Source organism: Ylistrum balloti, unplaced genomic scaffold (assembly GCF_031769215.1).
Source record: "Ylistrum balloti isolate Yb309-2 unplaced genomic scaffold, AGI_CSIRO_Ybal_v1 Utg369784, whole genome shotgun sequence".
Lineage (NCBI taxonomy): Eukaryota > Metazoa > Mollusca > Bivalvia > Pectinida > Pectinidae > Ylistrum > Ylistrum balloti.
The window spans coordinates 21,105-41,966 of record NW_026781971.1 but is presented as its reverse complement, the minus strand read 5'-3'; the positions used below and the strand labels follow the sequence as shown (position 1 = coordinate 41,966).

At 34.1% G+C, this 20,862-nt stretch overlaps 1 protein-coding gene across 1 annotated transcript in view; it reads left to right on the top strand.

The window, feature by feature from the left end:
- The window catches only part of LOC132544234 (ATP-dependent RNA helicase Ddx1-like), a gene marked incomplete at its 3' end in the record, with an annotated part of 40,403 nt that overhangs the window by 6,897 nt on the left and 12,644 nt on the right, over nucleotides 1-20,862 (top strand). The window contains exons 11-19 of the mRNA XM_060207807.1: nucleotides 160-213; nucleotides 709-769; nucleotides 1,093-1,151; nucleotides 1,527-1,550; nucleotides 2,313-2,365; nucleotides 3,662-3,722; nucleotides 4,305-4,403; nucleotides 11,869-12,009; nucleotides 13,561-13,635. Coding sequence (XP_060063790.1) covers nucleotides 160-213; nucleotides 709-769; nucleotides 1,093-1,151; nucleotides 1,527-1,550; nucleotides 2,313-2,365; nucleotides 3,662-3,722; nucleotides 4,305-4,403; nucleotides 11,869-12,009; nucleotides 13,561-13,635 — 627 coding nt within the window. The remainder of the gene's footprint in view (nucleotides 1-159; nucleotides 214-708; nucleotides 770-1,092; nucleotides 1,152-1,526; nucleotides 1,551-2,312; nucleotides 2,366-3,661; nucleotides 3,723-4,304; nucleotides 4,404-11,868; nucleotides 12,010-13,560; nucleotides 13,636-20,862) is intronic.

Sequence of the window (20,862 nt, the reverse complement as noted above, 5' to 3'; positions counted from 1 at the left end):
TGTAATCTTTGTAAACAATCTTTGTAAACATAACATGACAATGCCCATTCCCAAAAACTTCACTTGAAAAATTAATTGGTTTTATACATCATAAAATGTCATAATATTGTGCGGTCATCTACCAAAATTCTACAATTGATTTTTGCTTTATTTTTTTAGAACGCTGAAATGGAGTTCAACTTTGGTAAAACACCATTTAAGTTCCCTCCTGGTGTAAGTAAAGATATTAAATCTATCTTTAGAAGGTTAGGGCTGACGCCGATAAACAATGATGTTACTGAAACAAAAGATCTTGATGCCATATTAAGATTTGCAAAATGTGAATACCTTGATATCTAAAACATGTATAGTTGCAATGGAGAGTTCTTAATTCTAAACTAATAATAACCATATCTCACAAAAATCTTAAGGACAAAATCAAGGGGGACATGTTCACCCAGAAGTGAAAAATCTGATTCAACTTCAAGGTGCCACTTAAGTTACATATTCATTTCTTGAAGAAATAAAAAAATAAAAGAAATAAGGAGAATCTGTCCTGTTTGTTTAAATTTAAGTACATCAAGTCTTTGCCTTTGAAATGCTTGTTTGATAAGCAAGTTTTTACTGGTATGAATTTTACTGGTTAAAGATAATAATTCACTTATTTTATAGTAGTAAGTAAAGTTGCCACATCTCTCATCATGTTTTGTTGTTTGTGATTTTATACAGAAGAACTATGTGGGTGTTGCCCAAGCCAATTCTCGCTGTGTTGTACAATCCAGAATTTCCAGTAAGTACTCTCTAGATTTGTCTTTCTAAATCACGTGAAATGGTAACAAGTATGGTTATTAAATTACTAAGTGTCTTTCCAAATAGGTGCTAAATTTCATATGACCAGAGATGAAATCTGCTGCTTTGATTGGTAAAAAAAAAAATATATAAGCATTAAAATGAAAGACATCTACATTAGTAATTTGATTTTTCTCCATTTTTTAAAAAGTTACTTTCAGTTTCCTAATATTTTTTTTATCACAAAATGCTATACTATTTCAAATGTTAAAAACAAAGGCAAACCTCTAGCAGTGTCTGTGTTTCTCTGTTTTTGATGTACAGGTGGTGTAGCTGTCTCTTCCAAGCCCGCTCCAAATGCCCCTCAGGCCATTATCATAGAGGTATGTTTGAAAGGACTTGCTGTCGATGTCAACATGATCAACCATATTAAAATCTTCAAATTTAAAGCCCTAGGTTATGATGTTTGTCCATTAGCATTACAAAAGGTCATCAAGTTTGTTCAGATGACTCAATATCAATGATGCAGGGATTCAATGTGGTTTTGACCTGTGAAATACTGAAATTTAAAGGGTAATAAATTCAGAACAAACATGGTATTCACATAGATAAAATATTTCAGTAGAGTTATGTAATAGTTGGGTGATAAAGGCCCATTGGGCCTCTTGTTTGAGATAAACTTGGTGTCAGAATATTCTACTGTACATGCAGTTAATGTTAAAAGCTTTATATAAATTGTGTTGATTTTATATTTACAGCCTTCTAGAGAACTTGCTGAACAGGTCAGTTATTTTAATATGTATTTAAATCTTTTAACTAAACCAAACAAATTTGATTTTTTTTTTGCAGTGACTTTTTGCAATACATGCAATAGTTATTTATATTTGAGGTCGGTTGTCCCTCATGATTTCTATTTTGCAGTATGTGGATTGTATTATTTCAGCATTGTTACATTACAATCCTTATATTCATGATGTATTGGACATTTTCTTTTATAAGTTATAACTATTGTCATTTACACCAGTTAACACCAATGAAATTTTTATCCGAAAAAAACCCAAGACAGAAAATGTTTCCAAATCACTATGATGAGCTTAATCAGAATAAATGAAAGAAAACTTTTAAGTAACAAGTTTTGACATGTATAATATTCAAATTTTAAAATGTTGCATTTCAAAAATTGCCAGATTATGCATTCCTAATAATATTACTGATATTCTTATAGAACTGAAAGATACTGTATGTTGCTGTCAAATGAAAATACTTGACAAGGGAAAATTTAAAATGAAAACATCTCCTATTTCATAATTCACATAAAAATTGGAGCCTCATTTTTGTTTTAAATCAATATGAACAAATCTAACCTAGTGATATTGTGAGATGTAAATAAAAAAGGACAATGGGTTACTCAGTGATTAGGATATACAACCAGTAAATGATTTACAAAGTATATCTGGTAATTTTAGTAGGAGTTATCTCTCTTCTTGCATACCTTACAATATATCATTCTAACAAATATTCTTAAGCTCAATGTTTGTTTACAGACTTTCACGCAAATCCAGAAGTTCAAAGTCCATCTGTCTAACCCTTCTATCAGGTAAACATCGATCAAATATCATAGACAAAACTGACTATAGTAACACCTGACATGTCTATAAAAACCTGAATTTAATGACACCTGACAGGTATAGAGAATCCTGCCTTTACTGACACCTGAGATGTATAGATAATCCTGACTTTACTGACACCTGACAGGTATAGAGAATCCTGACTTTACTGACACCTGACAGGTATAGAGAATACTGACTTTACTGACACCTGACATGTATAGAAAAACCTGTTATTACGGACACTTGACATGTATAGAAAAACCTGTTATTACTGACACCTGACATGTATAGAGAATTCTGACTTTCTGACACCTGCCATATATAGAGAATCCTGACATTACTGACACCTAAACATGTGTAGAGAAACCTTACATTACTGACACCTGACAGGTATAGAAAAACATGACTTTACTGACACCTGACATGTATAGAGAATTCTGACTTTACTGACTCCTGACATGTATAGAGAATTCTGACTTTACTGACACCTGACATATATAGAGAATCCTGACTTTACCGACACCTGACATGTATAGAGAATCCTGAATTTACTGACACCTGACAGATATAGAAGAACCTGACATTACTAACATGTGACAGATCTTGAGAATCATGACTTTAGTGACACCTGACAGATTTTGAGAAACCTGACTTTACCTATAGGTATATGTTACCTAGGTAACATATACCTACACTTGTTATATGTAGAGGAATCTGTTTTTACACAAACATGACATATACAGTGTAGAGAAACTTGTAAATTGCCTATAAGGGTAAGGATACAAGGCATCTGTCGTAACATTGTCGGAGTAACCTGTCAGGTTTCCGACACCTGACACGAATGAAGTGTCACTTACCAGTTAGGATCACATATAACGATTTCTGGAAAGATCTTGAACTGAAGTACGATCATACAGCATCTTATATCTAGTCTAATATTATGTTTTTATTAATAATACATTATGTTGATGTGAATACAGAGGCAGAAATGCCTGCGTTCACGATTATCCTATTAGAAAAAAAAAAAAATAAATTTAATAAATTTTAGGCTAATCAATCAGTTTTTGGTTTACATTTTTAAATTAAGTTCTTATTTTGAGGAAAACTGAAACTTTATAACATTTATTTAATAGAAATATCTTCAATCAATGATTGCATGTAGAATGTTTGTTGCCTCACAAGAGAAAAAAAACTTTCAATATGCATGACAGTGTGTAATATTGGTTCCACATCAGACCTCTGTGGTCACAAATTATTCTGGTTTTTTTGTTTGTTGTTGACAGGGAGCTGTTGATCATTGGTGGTGTCAATGTGAAGGACCAGATGGAGGTTCTACAGAGGGGGGTAAGTATAACAGCCGCTATTAGTCCAGCAAGGGGGAAAGGCAATGCGTAGAACAGCTACAGTAGTCATATTTATGGAGGATAAATGCATTAGTTCCTTTGAGTTCTTTGACATGGGTAAATAGAACAGCCTTTTGTTGACTTATCGGAAGGTTAGAAGAATAGCCTTAGGGTGGGAGAGGTAAGAGACAGGGGAACAGTCCTTGCTGTTCTACAGAGGAAGTTAAAAGTAGAATTAAAATTGATCTCTTGAACAACTTAGCAAAATTATCTGGATTTGTTAGTGATAAATAAGATAAAATGTAATTTTTGAAATTATCAGCTTGAAATGATAAGTTAACTTGTGTTGCCTATTAGGCAGATTTACCTTCAGCTATATTTACAATATGTTGAAGTAAAAATGGAAGTATGGGAAAAACTAAGATTAATGAATAAAAGGGATTAAAAAACCATTGTTGTGGATGGGGGAAGAGTAAAATGTAGAGTTAGAAAAAAGAATTTCATTGTAGCTTATTTGATAAGAGAATGAATTATTTTAGAAAACCAGAGGCTCAGGGTTTTAGATGATGTTTTTGTGTTTAAGGTGGATATTGTGGTGGGAACCCCTGGAAGACTTGAAGACCTAATCTCTACTGGCAAGCTACTGCTACACCAAGTTCGCTTCTTTGTGCTAGACGAATGTGTAAGTTCCTGATTTTTAGCCCACCATCAGATATTGGCCTATTCAAATCGCCCTACGTTTATGGTTTGTGGTCCGTCCATCCATCTGTAAACATTTTTTTATTGCTACTTGAGAAGTACTGGATGGACCTTTCTCAATTTTCATATCTAGGTTCCCCTTGGTCCCTAGTTGTGCCTGACTGATCGCAAAAATAAAATGTCATTTTGGATTTTGACTTTGCCAGAATATTATTGCTGTTTCTTGAAAAGTGCTCAATGGATCTCTCTCGAAATTTGTATGTAGGTTCCTCTTGGTCTCTAGTTGTGCCCATTTATTTTTAGAACTAATCAGAAAGATAGAATGGCTGACAGGTGACCATCTTTGATTTTGAATTTGTGATATTCATATCGCTGTTTCTTGAGAATTACTGAACGGATCTCTGTCAAATTTCCTATGTAGGTTCTCCATCATCCCTAGTTCTGCCTGTTTAATTTTGGGACTGATCAGAAAAGCAAAAAGTTTGACAGGTGGCCATCTTGGATTTTGACTTTGCAATATTAGTATCGCTATTTCTTGAGAGGAACTAGATAGGTCTTTCTCAAATTTCATGTATAAGTCCCTCTTGGTCCCTAGTTCTGCTTGTTTGATTTTAGGACTGATCAGAAAAACAAAATGGCTGACAGGCAGCCATTATGGATTTAGCCAAGTAAAGTTTGTTATCCCTATTTCTTCAGAAGTACCAAATGGATCTCTCTCGATTTTCCTTTGAAGGTTTCCCTTTGAACCTAGTTGTGTCCAACAGGTGGCCATCTTGGATTTTGACTTTGCAAGTTTATTACCACTATTTCTTGAGAAATACTGCATAGATCTTTCTCAAATTTCAAGTGTAGGCACTCCAGGTGACCATCTCCGATTTTGACTTTGCCTTTGCAAGTTTGTTATCACTATTCTGAAAAGTACGAAATGGATCTCTTTCAAATTTCATATGAATAAACAAAATGTCTTCGAGGTGCCCATCTTTGATTTGGCAGTTAAAGATTATCATCACTATTTCTGCAAAGGAATGTTAAAATGTCTTATCATTAAGATCAAAAACATAGAAGAGGAGAAAAGAAGGGAAAAGATCCAACTTTCAGAGAGCAAATAAAGATTAAACAATGGTGGGCACCAAGATCTCTCTGAGATCTCTTCTATGTTTGTTGTCATATAGGAAATCTTACAAAACAATTCTTTGGAAGGGATATAGACACCGGAATTCAGTTTTTACTTGTAACTACGTGATATAAAGATTTGGTTGGTCTTGAAATCATTGTTACCAGTGTTATCTGTAAATTCTCATTAAATATTTGCTGTCTCACTAAAATAGTAGAAGTGAGGTTAGAGACCTGTGACAAGTAAGAGAGAATTAGAGTTCCTGCTATCACTGATGTTACTAGTACCTTTTAAACAGAAATGTATTGAGTACGAGATTGGTCGGATGTCTGCTTCAGTAGATCAAACTTGGTGAAATTTCCTCCAATTAACTGGAAGACTTTGTAAAAAATGATTTCTGGTTTAATTATGTCTAACATATCTGTTCTATATCTGAAAACCTCATAAATAATACTAATTGAAGTCATCCAGTTCTTCTATATCAGCAGTACACATATAATGGTTAAGCAGGATTGTGAACAGGTAGATTTTAGCTTACTTCTTTAAAAAAGAGAGTGAGCTAATATTGTCACTTGGGCTTTGGCATTGTATTTTTACTGTGAAGATTTTGTATCAAGATCATTGTAGAGTTTGAACCCTTCCTGGATTCATTCGACAGGAACTGTAGGGAAACCCCCCCCCCCCACCCCTATCTAATAAAATGTAAAGATTTTGGTGCAAATGTTGAAGGACATCAGTATAATTGGTATCTGGCTCCCTGTAATGATTAACTATCCTTTCCCAGATTTGGACTAACTCAACTTTTGATTTGTTTAGGACAGAATTTTGATGTCTGATAATGTGTTAAGATTTTGGTGTTGAAAAACATTCGTACATCACTTTATAATTGTACTAGGCTACCGGTGTTCAGTATTGGGGTCTCTGTAGGGTTAATTGACCTTCCCGGAGTCTGACCTAAAAGTTTGGGTTATTGATTAACCTTACAGAGGTGAGCTGTGCTATTGTTTGAAGTTTGTTTCAATGAATTTTATTTAGACTTAAATTGACTGGCAGTAATGTTAGATATAAATGTATATGAAAACCCATTGAACACAATAGTAGCAATAGAGGCCCAGGGTCTCTTGTCAAGTTACAGAGACTGTCCTGGAGGTGTAGACTTGATTTATTTAAGTCATATTTATTAGGTACATTTTTTGCCAGTGAAATAACACTTTGTAGACAAGGACCATTGAAAAGAGAGAACACAAATAATTTTATGACACTGACAAATCATAAAAGTACAAAAAATCACAAAACCAGACATCTGAAGGGGTTGTTTACTAGTGAAACAACTTTCAATTTCGTGGAAGTCAGCAAGCAAATTAACTCAAAAAACCTTATCAGGGGTCAAACCCAATCCCCAGCCACAGGTCTTGAAAGTCAATTTAGACATTTCAGAAGGACTTTTATCCCTGACAGAGATAGCTAGGTTGCTGCCATATTTTCAGCCATGTAGTAACTTGTAATAGGTTAAACTGTCTCAGAAAGTTTTACAACAGATGTTGTCTAGTAGTGACATAAATAATCAAAATTAATTTACATTAAAATTAATTTGTGTCTATATGTTTTTAATGATTTAAAGAAAAACCAGGTTATATTTTGTTATGTACCGCAGAGTTAATGAATGAGTAGTGTGTGCTAAAGCATAGTCAGCTTTGGCCTTCTTTATGTGTAATTTTTCTGTTTTGCTTGAGAAAATGTATATATAGAATTTTTAATAGCGTCTTCAGTAATAACAAATATATTTCACTCTTGTTTCTAATGAAATATTAAACACACTTGTGAAATCTATTTGTTATTACTGAAGACATTATTGAATGTCCTCTTTTAATGTTGCACTCTGATATTGTTTACCTTCTGTAACTCAGCATTTGAATTGCAAGAAGTTGATAGAAATTGGTATCATTTAATTCATTGAAATTCAATTAAGAATCAATCATGGATGTATACAGCTGGCATTTATGGCTCAACTTGGCTTGAAGTGCTTGTGCTGTGGTGCGGTGTTTGTTGTTTGTTTGTACTCCATCTGTTGTTTGTTTGTCATCCATACAGCTGGCGTCAACTTTTTCCTTTAAACATTTTCTTTGCAATATCCAAAGGGTCTATCATCATGATATTTAGCTGAGAGGTTTCCAGCATGAAGCCCATCAGAGTTTGGGAAAAATGACATCTGGGACTCTTTGGATATTGTTTCTTGCAAGAAATTGTATTTATTTGTTTTTCTAAGGATTTTTTGTTGAAGCAGTTTATAAAGAGAACAGATTTAGGATTTTACCTCTAATGTTTGATTGTGGTCAGTAATATCATCTTTAAGTGCTACCGCTTCAAAGTGGATAATGTTTTAATGTCAATTTATTTGTTGGGCATGGTCAATAGTTGGTTCTGAAAAAAAATTCAAACCCATGTGACTTTCAAAGTGGACATACAAAATCTGGTTAGTACTGAATATAAAGCCATATTGAAACAAGACTTCACTAATGAATTGTGTTTGGTCTATAGACAGCCGTAATTGGAATTTGGAACGGTCTCAATTAAGCTGGCTATCATCTTGCTCTCTCTCATGACTGGGAAGTCATATGGCAATAAGAATTCCTTCAACAATTTTGTGTAATCATGATCTGCAGTAAATCCTGACTGAAATTCTAGCTCGTGGCACATTCAAGATGGCTGCCATGAAGATATCGGTAGATAGACTAATGAAGGAACTTGTGTAGCTGACAGCAGCACTAATTAGAAAATACAAAGATGCCATATGAACTGTTTGTTCGGATATTTAGGCTTTCCACTGCTTGATTCTTAAATCTAATTGCAGACATGGCACCTTGATGTAGGGTTATAGTAATTTGATATGAGAAAATTAAAACATAAGAACTATTTTCAAGTCTGTGTTAAGAAACTGATCAAAGAGCGTGTGTTTTGATTAGGAAGAGCAACAATCTCAAATACAGGAGACTTTTACTTCATCTGACCCGAAGGGTCAAAATGACCTATAGCCATCGTGTGCTATCTTATGCATTGTGCGTGAACTTTTTCTTTAAAACCCTACTCATTTTTCATACCTGGATGGATTTCAACCAGATCTGGTCTGATGCATTATTGGGTGAGGTTTATATCTTCTTAAACTCAGAATTTTGATTTGACCCCAAGGGATCGAGGGACTGGGCCCCAAATAGGGAGTTGCTGGAATAAGATTTAAAACTCTACTCCTCCTTTTTGCCTGGGTGGATTTCAACAAGCTTTGGCCTGATTCATCAGTTAGGGTAGGCAATTATTTCCTAAATTCAAAAATTTAATTCAACCCCAAAATGCTACACCTTTTTAATGCTTGAATGGATTTCAACCAAATTTGGTCTTAACTAAAACATCATTGACAGTACGGAATCATTTCGTAAATACTGAAAATTGATTCACCCCCTAGGGACTTAAGGGCAGGGCCCCAAAAATGGAAATTAGTCAATATTTTGTTTCAAAAAGCTACTCTTTTTTAACGATGAATGGATTTCAACTAAATTTGGTATGAAACATTGATAGTGGAGAACCATTTCATAAATTCAGAAAGTTAATTGGACCCCTAGGGACTTTGGGATGGGACACCAAAAGGGGAAGTAGGGCAATATTTTGCTTTGAAATGCTACTCTTTCTTAATGCTTAGATAGATTTCAAACAAATCATCTCAACCATCTCAATGACTGAAAAGCCAAGGATCTTGATATTGAGCCTATAGCTTGCTTTTTCAACAAGCAGTGCATCTGCAGTAATGGCCATTGTGAGTGCATGTATAAAGAATATTATTTCAGGTTTGCAGAAATTTTATTGCTATCTTATTGTTAGGTTTGCAGAAAATGTCTTGATGAACCAACATTGTCTTCTAAGTAAACTGTAAAGTAGTTGAGAAATTTATTTTAGGCCTATTTGGCCTCTTTCATATATAGGTCTTTATAGTGAGATGACCGTTAAGCCCGATGGGCCTCTTGTTGAATTTGAGTTTAGATTATGATTTATTATTTCCACACTTCTGATCATTGCGCTAACAACTCCATTTTTAAATAGGCTTTGATAAGTCTTCATTTATTAGTTGAATATGGCAATACCTTGAAGGACCTCTTGTTTCAGGTTGCCAAGGTCAATGTCTAAGTTAATATTGTTAGAAAGCCTTTTGCCAGTTTCATTTCTTGAGCAAGTTTGATAAAACATCACACACATATAGATGGCAAGTTTTGGTTTGAGGGTTGTAGGGTCAAGGTAAAGCTCAATTTACTATTTTAAGAAATCCTTGTTATTGTTTCAGCAGCTTCACTTTTTAAGAGATTTTGATCAAATATCACACACTTATAAATGACTAAGATCAAAGACAAGGTCACTATGCATTGCTAGTTTTAGCTCACCTGTTGTGAGTAACCATGAGCTATTGCTGTTCCCTGTTATCAACCTCAGTATCCCTTTTCAGGACATGATTTTTTACGGGGGAAAGTTTTTCAAAATTAACCTACATCCCTCTTAAATTTGGTATATGCAATTATTGGAGGTCTACGTTTGATGTTACAGCAATATGATATTGATTTTTTTGTTTGTTTGGGTTTTTTTTGTGGTAAGTTATGTTGTTGACTACTTTTTTCACATCGAGACTCATTTCAGCAACATGAATTTTTGAGGATTTAAAATTTCAGGATTTACGCTTGAGGTCAAGGACAACTTTACTGTTTTCATGAAATTTTCGTCAATACTCTAGTGGCGTCATTCCTTTAGAGAGTTGGAGTTTTATGGTTGAATGGTAACAGTCACTTTTAGTTTCTTTAGCTCACCTGGTCCAAAGGACTGAAGTGAACCTTATCCTGGCATCTGTTGTGTGTCCATTGTCTGTCAACAATTTCTTCAAATGATTTCTTCTTAATTGCTGATTAGAATTTAACTTGATTTGACAGGAAGCATACTTAGGTGGTGATTATGCACTGGATATTAGTTATTTTTCGCTGAAAGCAGGCCTAGGTGGTGGGGATTAAAGTGTACAAAGGATGGGACTGAAATACTTAACATGTTCAGAAAAACATTAGCACTGTGAATAAAAGTGTTTTGAAGAGAGACCTAAAATATCCATGTGAGTGATACAGGTTCCATGAGCCTCTTGTTAGATAATCAGCTTTCCAGAAGTTTTATTCCTTGAGGGCTTTGGATCAAACTTCACACCCTTGGCCATCTTTTTTATTGCCATTTAGTCGAAGGTGGAACGGCTAAGTGGATTTGTATCGTTTGCGATGCCTTGTTAATTATTTGATTGGTTTGTCTGTCAATAGGGGTGAAGTGATGATAGGGGTGTTTCTATAATCCTTACCCTTCACTGTAGGAGTTGAAAATAATTGAAAAGTGGCTTGGGATATTTTTTTGCCTTGGAGGCAAGAACTTTGAGTGTCATGAAGGATAGAGATTTCCCTGTCTTAGTACTATCATCATATGGTAACATGTTATGGTATTTACTATAAAATTCAGATTGGAGAAAAAGCCTATTGGGTATGTGAATACTTTACCCAGATTGTAAAGAGAAAAGAATAGTAGAAAAGTGATATTTTCTAACCTTGGGGTTGGATTTTTTTCTGAGGGTTTGGTGTACAAGCCACAAAATGACTCTAGCAGTGACTGGGCATTGAACTCGGTACAAAATAAAAAAAAAGTTTCTGATCTAACCATTTAATGGTATTTATTTACTTCAGTTGATTTTCAGTGATACTTTATAATTGTATGTAACAACTTACGATTTTCAGACTGTAAGTACCAATCACAACAGGCTGTGTAGTGGTTGTTTCTTAGATTTATTAAGTACCGTCTACCGGTTTTGCCTACCCCGGAGAGTGAAACAGGTTGACAGTACTTAATAAATCTACGAAAAAAACCACTCAGCAGCCTGTTGTGATTGGTACTTCCAGTCTGATTTTCCCTTTTGCTCAATCACCCTGCATACCTTTGGGTATCCAGCGAGGGAGTGGAGGAACCTACAAACCACCCAATTAGAACACACGGCATTGGCTCTATTACCTGTATTCAACTTAAGATTTTGTAACTTTATTTTTATTAGATAAAGATGTTTGTTATCTGCTGAATTCCTAATTAAATATTTCACAAAAAGAAAAAAAACACAATTTTAACAGATTGAAGTACAAGCAATAGGCCCTGGTTTATGTTTTTAATCAGGATTATCTGAACAAAGTTGATGAATTGTTTAGTATTTAACCTAATAATACTGCTGATGATTTTGTTATTGCTGTCAAAATTAAGTTATTTTTCTTTTCTTTTCATTTTGTAGGATGGCCTCCTGTCTCAAGGGTACAGTGACCTGATTAACAGACTCCACCAGCAGATTCCCAAGGTCACCAATGACGGGAAACGTCTACAGATGATCGTCTGCTCAGCAACCCTACACTCATTCGATGTCAAAAAAATGGCGGTATGGATGGTGTTAAGTGTCTTTTGTATGGCAGAACATATAGATTTGTATTGTCCATCTGTCTGTTAGCTTTCTTTTAATTGTCCATCAGCTAGAAAATTTCTTTTGTTGGAAAGAGGAAACTGTGCTGTTGTAAGGTTAAGGATCCTTTACTGTCAGGGTCCTGATTTGAATGAAGATTTTGTGTTTGTTCTACCTGGTGTATTACACGTTTATTATGTTATCCTACATAGTGTAGACACTGGAAACAAGCAATATAATATCTGACATGTGAACAGAAACCTTACAATGGTCTTAAGGCTTGAGGTTAAATGTAAAGGTGATAATATACCATGAAACTTGTATTATTGTCTCAACGATAACATTCTAATAGATTTTCCTAATTCTTGTCCTCAAATGGCATTATTCACATTAAGACACATGTGGAACCTACTGCCCCTGTATGTTAATAATTAAACAATTCAGATATTAAATTAAACTGTTGTGCACAATATGTAGTGTAGATCAACATTCTCTGTAGTAGTTGGGGGGGAGGGGCGGGGGGAGGAAGAGGGGGAGGATTAGGTTATACTTGTCATCACCACAGTGGTAGCTTTGGCTCCAATAATTTTCCATTTTACTGGTTAAATCATTTCTCAGCAAGATGAAACAGGTGTATGTTTATTGTACAGTTTTTTTCCATGTAAGGTAGCATTTATGCAGTGTGCTGTTTAAATGTCATATCTCATATTTTCCTTCCTCATCAGAGGACTTCATTGACTGTCAAAGACTGTACTTTTTTCTGACTCATTGTTTTACGATCAGAGACCGTAGTTTATTGTGAGGAAATTTTCAAAACACCTTATTAAAGTTTATACTGATTGCTGAACAACAGACATGTCATTGTCAACACTCCTTCTATGAAAGACTCTGAGGAAAGATTAAAGTGGTTAGCTGTTTTGATACATAAAGATAGTGATGAATGTTTTATGTCCAGTCTTCAGAAATCACCTTTTAAAAGACAAGTTGTTTTGTTGATTGTGGAAGAAGAGTATCTACAACTCTAACTTCAAAGATGAAAACTGAGACATTGTACAGGCAAGGTTTCTCAGAATCGGAAGAAAATAAACCATATTAATGCAGCTATTTCTATAGCCTGATTATAATCAAACTCTATGAAATAAGAGTTGGCAGTATAGCTTTTAGCTGAAAGTACAAAACAGACTTAAATGTTGCAAAAGAGATTCAACATTAGGAACAGAGACCAAATGAAAGAGAAATATATTCATTATAAAATACAATTACCCGAGTATTTTAAAAAATTTCAGCCAGATTGAAATAAATTGGCGAAATATTTTTTCTGTATTATTCCATATTATACGAAGAATTAGCAATATTGTTCTAAGGGGGTTGTCAATAGGGGAAATATTTAAGATTTTTTTTTCCTTTTTTGAAATTCTTTGTCAATTGACTGAATCGCTGAATTAACCAGGCTAGCAATGCAAGCCCCATAAGCCTCTTGTTTTTAAGACACAATAAAAAATGACATCATGCGACACAATTGTGTTTTAGGAGCGTCTGATGTATTTCCCGACATGGATAGATCTGAAAGGTCAAGATGCCGTGCCAGAGACTGTTCATCATGTGGTAAGTGAACTGTAACATTGTAAATCAGTTTTATCTTCTTTTTTTTTGTCTATTTGATGTTTGCCATGTTTTCTTCTGAATTAATTTGTAATGAAATTGTCATACTAGGTAATAACCGCAGTTGTACTGTTTGAATTTGAAAGAAAGCCCTTGTAGATTTCAGCTATATCATATGTAGGATTTGTATCACTATATCAACTCTAGTAATAACTTTGAACAGAGAATTGAATGCTGAAATGTATTGACACCACAGTGGAATCCACTTAATGTCACATCTGTTAATGTCAATTTCCAGTTAATATCACATTTTCTTGAAATCCCAATCTAGTACCTGATAATATCATTTATTTTCAATTGGACAATACTTAATATCGCTTCATTTTGACGACTATCATGAATAAAAAGGTAAATCACAGGTAAGCAAAAACAGGAACTAAAGATTCATGCCTGAAGAGCCACAATCACACCTGGATGCATTATGTAATCATTGTCACTGCCCTATTGGCCATTTTTTCACACCTTGTGACTCTTGTTTACCTGTAAGGCCAAGTTGGGTCACAGGCAGTCTGTGTGTTTGTGTTTTCAATTGGTTAGCACGTTCTTAGTTTCCTTATTTGGTTGATTAAGTTTCTAGTCTTGAACTAGGGTCACCTTTTAATTTCAGTAAATTTGGCAGCAATTTCCATTACAAATATTTTGTCTCCAACTGGAAATTTTTGATAATGAGAGTTGTTATTTTCACTTGATAACAAGTACACAATATTTATTAGCTCACTTGGCCTGAAAAAGTTTGGGAAAATAAACATCATTGACTTATATTCAAGATCAGAGGGGTCATGAAATATGTTAAGACATTTAAACAACTTCTCATGAACTGAAATGCCTATAGATTTGGTATTTGGTTGTTATATATATATGCTCCAGGTAAGTGCTGCAGGCCCATTGGGCCTCTTGTTATAATTTTGTTTTATTCTTAAACTGAATTGACTACATTGTACGAGGTTATATAGAGATGTTAAGTAATGAAAATGGTTAAAATTAAGTAACATATAATACAAAATCCCCAGTTTGTGAAAGATTTTCGTACAGCCATATTTCTAGATTTGACCTTTTTACAAACTATAACGCAGCCACTGGCCTTATATCGTAGTATCATAGTAAATCCAGTTTTATCATTGTATAGTTCAGCTATGAAAACCAGTACTGTAAGCTGGACGCTTACATTTCCATTGCTCTGTCAAATAGGCAAGGTAGTCTTTTAGAAAAGCATGGCCCCCTATAACAGACTAGGTATAGATTTGTATTGATTTTGATGGAAGATCTATCAAGTTACCCGCATCTTCTGGATTCAGACCTGGAATTTGAGGTTTTAATCCCCAGACTTTTCAATCTTCCACATTTTGTAGTTGTCAACATTTGTAGTTTTTGGTGTGTGGAACATTTGGTAGAAGGAAAGTTGTACCAATAAGTACCAGCAACAAGCAAGGTTGTCTTGGCTAATTGATGTTAATTGTCACGTTGATATGGCAGGGTGATAATAATGGCATTAAAATCAGATGGAAAAAACAGCTTCAGGATTTCATGTGATATGTTATAGTTAATTCAAATGTCATGTTGTGAATTGCATCTGTGAATTTGAATAATTTGTTTGTGTATGAGAAAGAAGTCAATTTAGAAAATTAACAGCTGATTGAGATGTAACCGCATATGGTCATGTCTGTGATTATCAGCCAATTGGATTGCTTGTTCACAGCTCTTTATTGTGTTTGTTCAACACCTGAAGTCAGTTGTTTTCCCTAAATCTCCATATCATTTGAGCTTACTTGATCATTAAACAAGATTTTACTGAATACAAATTCATTCACACTAAAATGGTTTTATATCACACAATTTTTATGAGGGGATATGTAAACGCTATCCCTGTCTGCACCTCTTGTCCCTATCCAAATTAGTGTCGACTTTTGAGAATCCATCAAAACATTTTTGTTCATAAAAGCATTGATATTTATCAGATTTCATTCAAGGATGGCATATAAAATACATGGGTATGAAAGCTACAAATGTACTTGAGTACATACTGTTATTTAAAGAGAAAACATCATTTATATATCTGAAAGGTCTTTGTGACCTGTTTTGACAAGCTCTTCAATGAATTATTCAACCTTGTATGAAAACAATAAAAAGTCCGCCAACGGAATGGCACAGTCTGTTGGAAGATCTTACAACCAAACCTGACAAAGGTGTTGTCAACCCGAAACTTTATCCTGAAGGGCAGGTACAGTGGAAACCACTTAAGGTCATGTCCGTCAATGTCACTTTCTTTAAAGACTAATTTTTCTCCTATTATATCGACCCTATATTGTCTGTTTTCATATGGGCAACACTTTATATCACTAAAAAGGATAGGTCTGAGGGCTGATGTGTCAATATACTGTAGATAAATTTGATATTTGAGATCAAATAAAAGTGCAAAGAAAGTATTTCAAGCTAAATGATATTTCCAATATTTTTGGATGAAGATGACTTAATTTTATATTAATCAAGAATCTGCAGAGGGGCAGGGTCCAATATGGGAAATAAAGGTAAGTTTGAAGTAATTCTTTTTCTGTTGAATGAAAAAAAAAGTTAATTTGAGATTTCAAAATTCTTCATCTTTTTGGGAAAAAGTAACATTGTAATAGTGAAAAATCTTTCAAAGAGAAAGCCTAAATGTCCTGATGAGGGAAACGGGCTTCATGGGCCTCTTGTAATGATCATTAATATCACAACACAACAAATTTAGTGCTTAATTCTTGGTTGAGAACTACATCTTGCAAAAAAAATGCATTGACAATCATGACACATTGTTCAAAGTTAGATCAGAGCATGTTAGTTCTGATGTTGGATTGAAATCAATGGAATCTGGTTTTAAGGTAATTTTCCGATGTATTTAAGTCTGGGGGTAAAGGACTGTTTCTAGGTTGGTCTCATTGAAGATTCTGGGGTAAAACAAATAAAAGAATGTCTTTTTTTAGTTTCAAACAACAGGGAGGTGATTTAGTTTTTAGGTCAATCTTGGTTGCTGTCAGGGAGAATATATATAGAAAATAATGAAAAAAAATTGCAACGTCGCAAAACGTTTCCTCTTTTTCGAGGTTTAGCTGATTTCCTAATGGTATAAAATCGTTATTTCAAACCAAGGTAATTGCTTTGTTAATTCTAGATCCAGTAACCTTTGCTAATTTTCTCCCGCGAGACTGTCTTCTGTACACAACAGGAAAATTGAAAATCGTCCTTAACCAAATCTGAGATAATCACATACTAAGATATAAATATACTTGTCTGTCTGGATTTATGTATATCATCGAGATCATCTGTTTACATCAACAATCATGATCAGAAAGGCTCTTCATCAAATCATTGGAATACTTGGGCACATTCGTATGTTCTTTGTAGGTCAACAGTTTTGACTGTTGCCTGGGGTGTTCAAATCTTTTAAAGCAATTTTCCAAGGAAAATCATAGTGAAAACAAAGTCTTAGCAAGACAGTTTTTTCTACCTGAATTCAACAAGAAAACCTATGATAATGTTAAATCATATCACCATTACATTGTGTTTCTATAGCATAGCCCCCCAGTTATTTCTTGTATGGTGTTCAAGTAATGTATGGCACATGTGTCTGGTATCTTCAACATCCATATTTAAGCTGTGACTTTGTGTGGCAAAAACCGTTTCTGTGGCCATTTCAGAAATTCTTTATATTATTTTATCAGCAGTAAGGTTTTGATTTCCGGTATTTTCTGAAAATTATATTTTATTGATGAGTAGTATATCACTATCACCTTCATTTTGAACTTTGATCTTTTTTTTAAGTATTTATTCACTACAGACTTTTATTCAATGTTTTCCTTCTGGCACTGTGAACGCTCTCTGATAATACTTCAAATAGCCAATAACTGTCATGTGACAAAATGTATTCAATAACTTGGAAAAAAACTCTTTCTGATGCCAGAAATAAAACAATAATTCATATGTATTGATGTGAGATAAGGACAATTGACTAGAGGGACAATATTTAATGTTGCATGTGATGGTGGCTATCAGTAATTGGGTCCAGGATTCTGAATTATGATAGTAAGAACAGTTTATCCATACTAATCACTAAAATTTATAATTTTTCATTCTTGAAACTCGATGAAATTCATAGCAAATATCGGAAACTGGGTCAGTGACAGACTGCTCTTTTGCACATGCAGCTTCTTCAAATTGTTCAAAACTATTTTGTTGACTTAAACTGATTATTGCACAGGGGATTGATCGACCCGGCCTGTTTGTTAAGACTAACGCTGTTTGGGTTATAACACGGAAACAGTTAATAAAACATTTTCTGTTTTGATGCTATAATTTAATTTACACTGCGATGTAACATCTAAGAAAAGCCTGCTTCTCATTCAGATCTCAGCTCTCTCTTTTGTTGTAGGTATTGATCCCTTACAAAATTGTATGTAACATTACACAACTCATAGAATTGCTTGTACCAATTACGCCTCTATGGCTAATATTTGTCTGGTGTGAGATTTCAGCCACAGACGGTTTTCTCCACTTTAACCTTTGTCCTGTGTTATGACTGATTTTGCAAAAACGACATGGTCACCTCTTTTCTATATGATGTCCAATCTGTTGATCTCTTCTATTCACAAAATAATCCATGATAATTAATACCCATCAAAATTGTGGAAGTGTTGTGTCATTCATATCCTGGTAAATGCAATCCAAAGGAAATATGATAGGAAGTCAGATTAAGTATAAAAAAACATTTTTTTTCTATTTTTAGAATGCTCAAGTCAATACAGCAATGGTGATAATTCATAACAGAATGGATGGTATTTGGGTTGCAATATCATGGTTGCAATTTATCATCTATATTTGAACTATAATCTATCTTTAAGACGTTATGTAGTAAATGTTCCTATTTGAAACACATGTAGTGTTATTTTAGATATGTTACAGATAAACTGTTCAAATTTCAGATTTTTTCTTTTTTGAATTTTTAATATTTCTGAAACCTGTTTGGTTGATTTGGTAAGTTAATGAATAAGAATAAACATTGTTAAAGAATAAAAGAAACATCATGGACTTTATGTCACAGCAGCTGTAGGAATGTAGGAAAATTTGTCTTTGTTTTAAACCACAAATATAACACATATCTCTATTATGGTCAAATATTCATGTTAACATGGACCAAGAGCATAATGCTATTAGAAACTATTGTTATTTTTACCTACACGAGCTCCATTGTGTTTTTAATGTTATTCACATTTCCATTTTTCTTGGAGATCAATGCTTATTGGACAGTTCCCTGATTATATGCCACCATTTTTAAGGACAGTGACCCAGGAAGCAACTCTGAGTAAATTGTGGTGTTGCAGAAAATTTCAGCTGCGTACAAATTAATTCAACCTTAATATCTGCCACAAGTAATCATTTCTAGTGTTGATATATTCTTGTGATTTTTGTAAACAAGAATAAACCCTTTGTTCTTACAGAAGTTTCACAAGTGTAGGTATGGAAAGTCTTTTGACATATGTAAGTGGAGATGAGGATTCAGTTGAAGACTTCTCCTGACAGGTGCTTAAGTAAGAATCAAGTGTGATATAGAGATTCTTTAATAGAGAAAAATTTCTACGAGTCCCCTAAGTGTTACTGTGGGTGAAGGTTAACACTCCTTGACATTTTGAAATAGAAGCTTTGTTTTCTTACACCAGTATTTTAACAGAGCACTGGCATTCTAAGAGAGATCTGACATAGGAAACTTGTTGATATGATGTATATAAACAGGTGTTGTAATAAGCTGAAGAATCATTTAAAATACAGCATATATGATTGATTAAAAACTAAAAGCCTATTTAATGATAGCAAGTTTTAACTAAGCAATGTAGGCCTAGTGTCCTAAAAAACAACAAAACCAAACAACTTGCACACATGATAGAAACAAAACAAAAAAATAGCTGTGACAGAGCTTTGCAAATGCTAATATGATCTGTGATTTCCTGTGGTAAGCCAATTTTTGAGTCTGAGAATGAATGATTCCTTTGTCAACGTTTGAGGCAAATGACCTTAAAATTGTGCTGTGTTCTCATCTTCTGTATAAAGTCTATCTTCTTTGGTTGATATACATTGTCTTGTTGTGTCTTTCTAATTGGCCGTAAAAGGGGAAAAAGGGTTTTCTAATCGGTCTGCTAGTCATGGAAGATTGTTGGGTTCCTTTATCAGTGAGACATACACATAGGGTTAGCCGTAGGCAATATGCGAGAAATTGTTCCCATTGGTAAAGGTTTAAATGGTGTGCAAGTACTGTCTAACTATTGAAATAGCCAGACAGCATGTCACTTGTTCGAGGGATTTATTATTGTTGTATTCAAATAAACAGTTAAGAAGACAGTTATACTATAAACTATTGGAAACTGACATGCACATATATTTCTTCAGACAAGCAAATTGTAACGTTTGCCAATTTCAGTTGAAAGAGAATGGCTGTTTTGTCTGTGTGGCCTGATTCAACAGAAGACACTTTCAGATTGTAACAACTGTGAATAATGTGTGCCTGCCTGCATGGGCTCCATCTTGTATCGATTCAGTGATGAAGTTAAGATTACGTAACGATGGAATTCTAATGAAATAGGCCATTATTAAAGAATCTTGTTGAAGGCAAAGGTATCTTCACTTAATTTGTACGATTTAATTAAGCTGTTTTGTATGACAAAGTGCACGACCTAACCTCTTTGTCTGCACCTTAATTACACTGATAGGTATGCAACCAGTAACAAAGACTGTAGCTTAGTTGTGATGGATCTACAAACAGTTTCACTTTATCGTGCAATGACAAACCCAGAATTATTGTTTGTTTCAACAGTCAAACCTATATGTGATGTTTGACAGGTGACAATAAATAAGTACACATATGACAGGTGGTCTCTTAATACAGGTTCAGTGAAATATATTAACAGAAATCACCCCAATTCGATTAATGTGTTATCACAAAAATATAGTGATATAGTGAAACAAGAAATGTAAGTTATTATGTTTTTTTTTTGATTTTGTAAGCTATTACCTCCACTTCTGTATTTCACACCAGGACTGTTCCTTGTGTCATTTATTATCCCCAAATTATCACCTGAAGGCTCAGGGGAACTCAGTTCACCGTCAGTCTATTACAGGTACATGTAAGTTTCACTAAGGCAGGTTTGA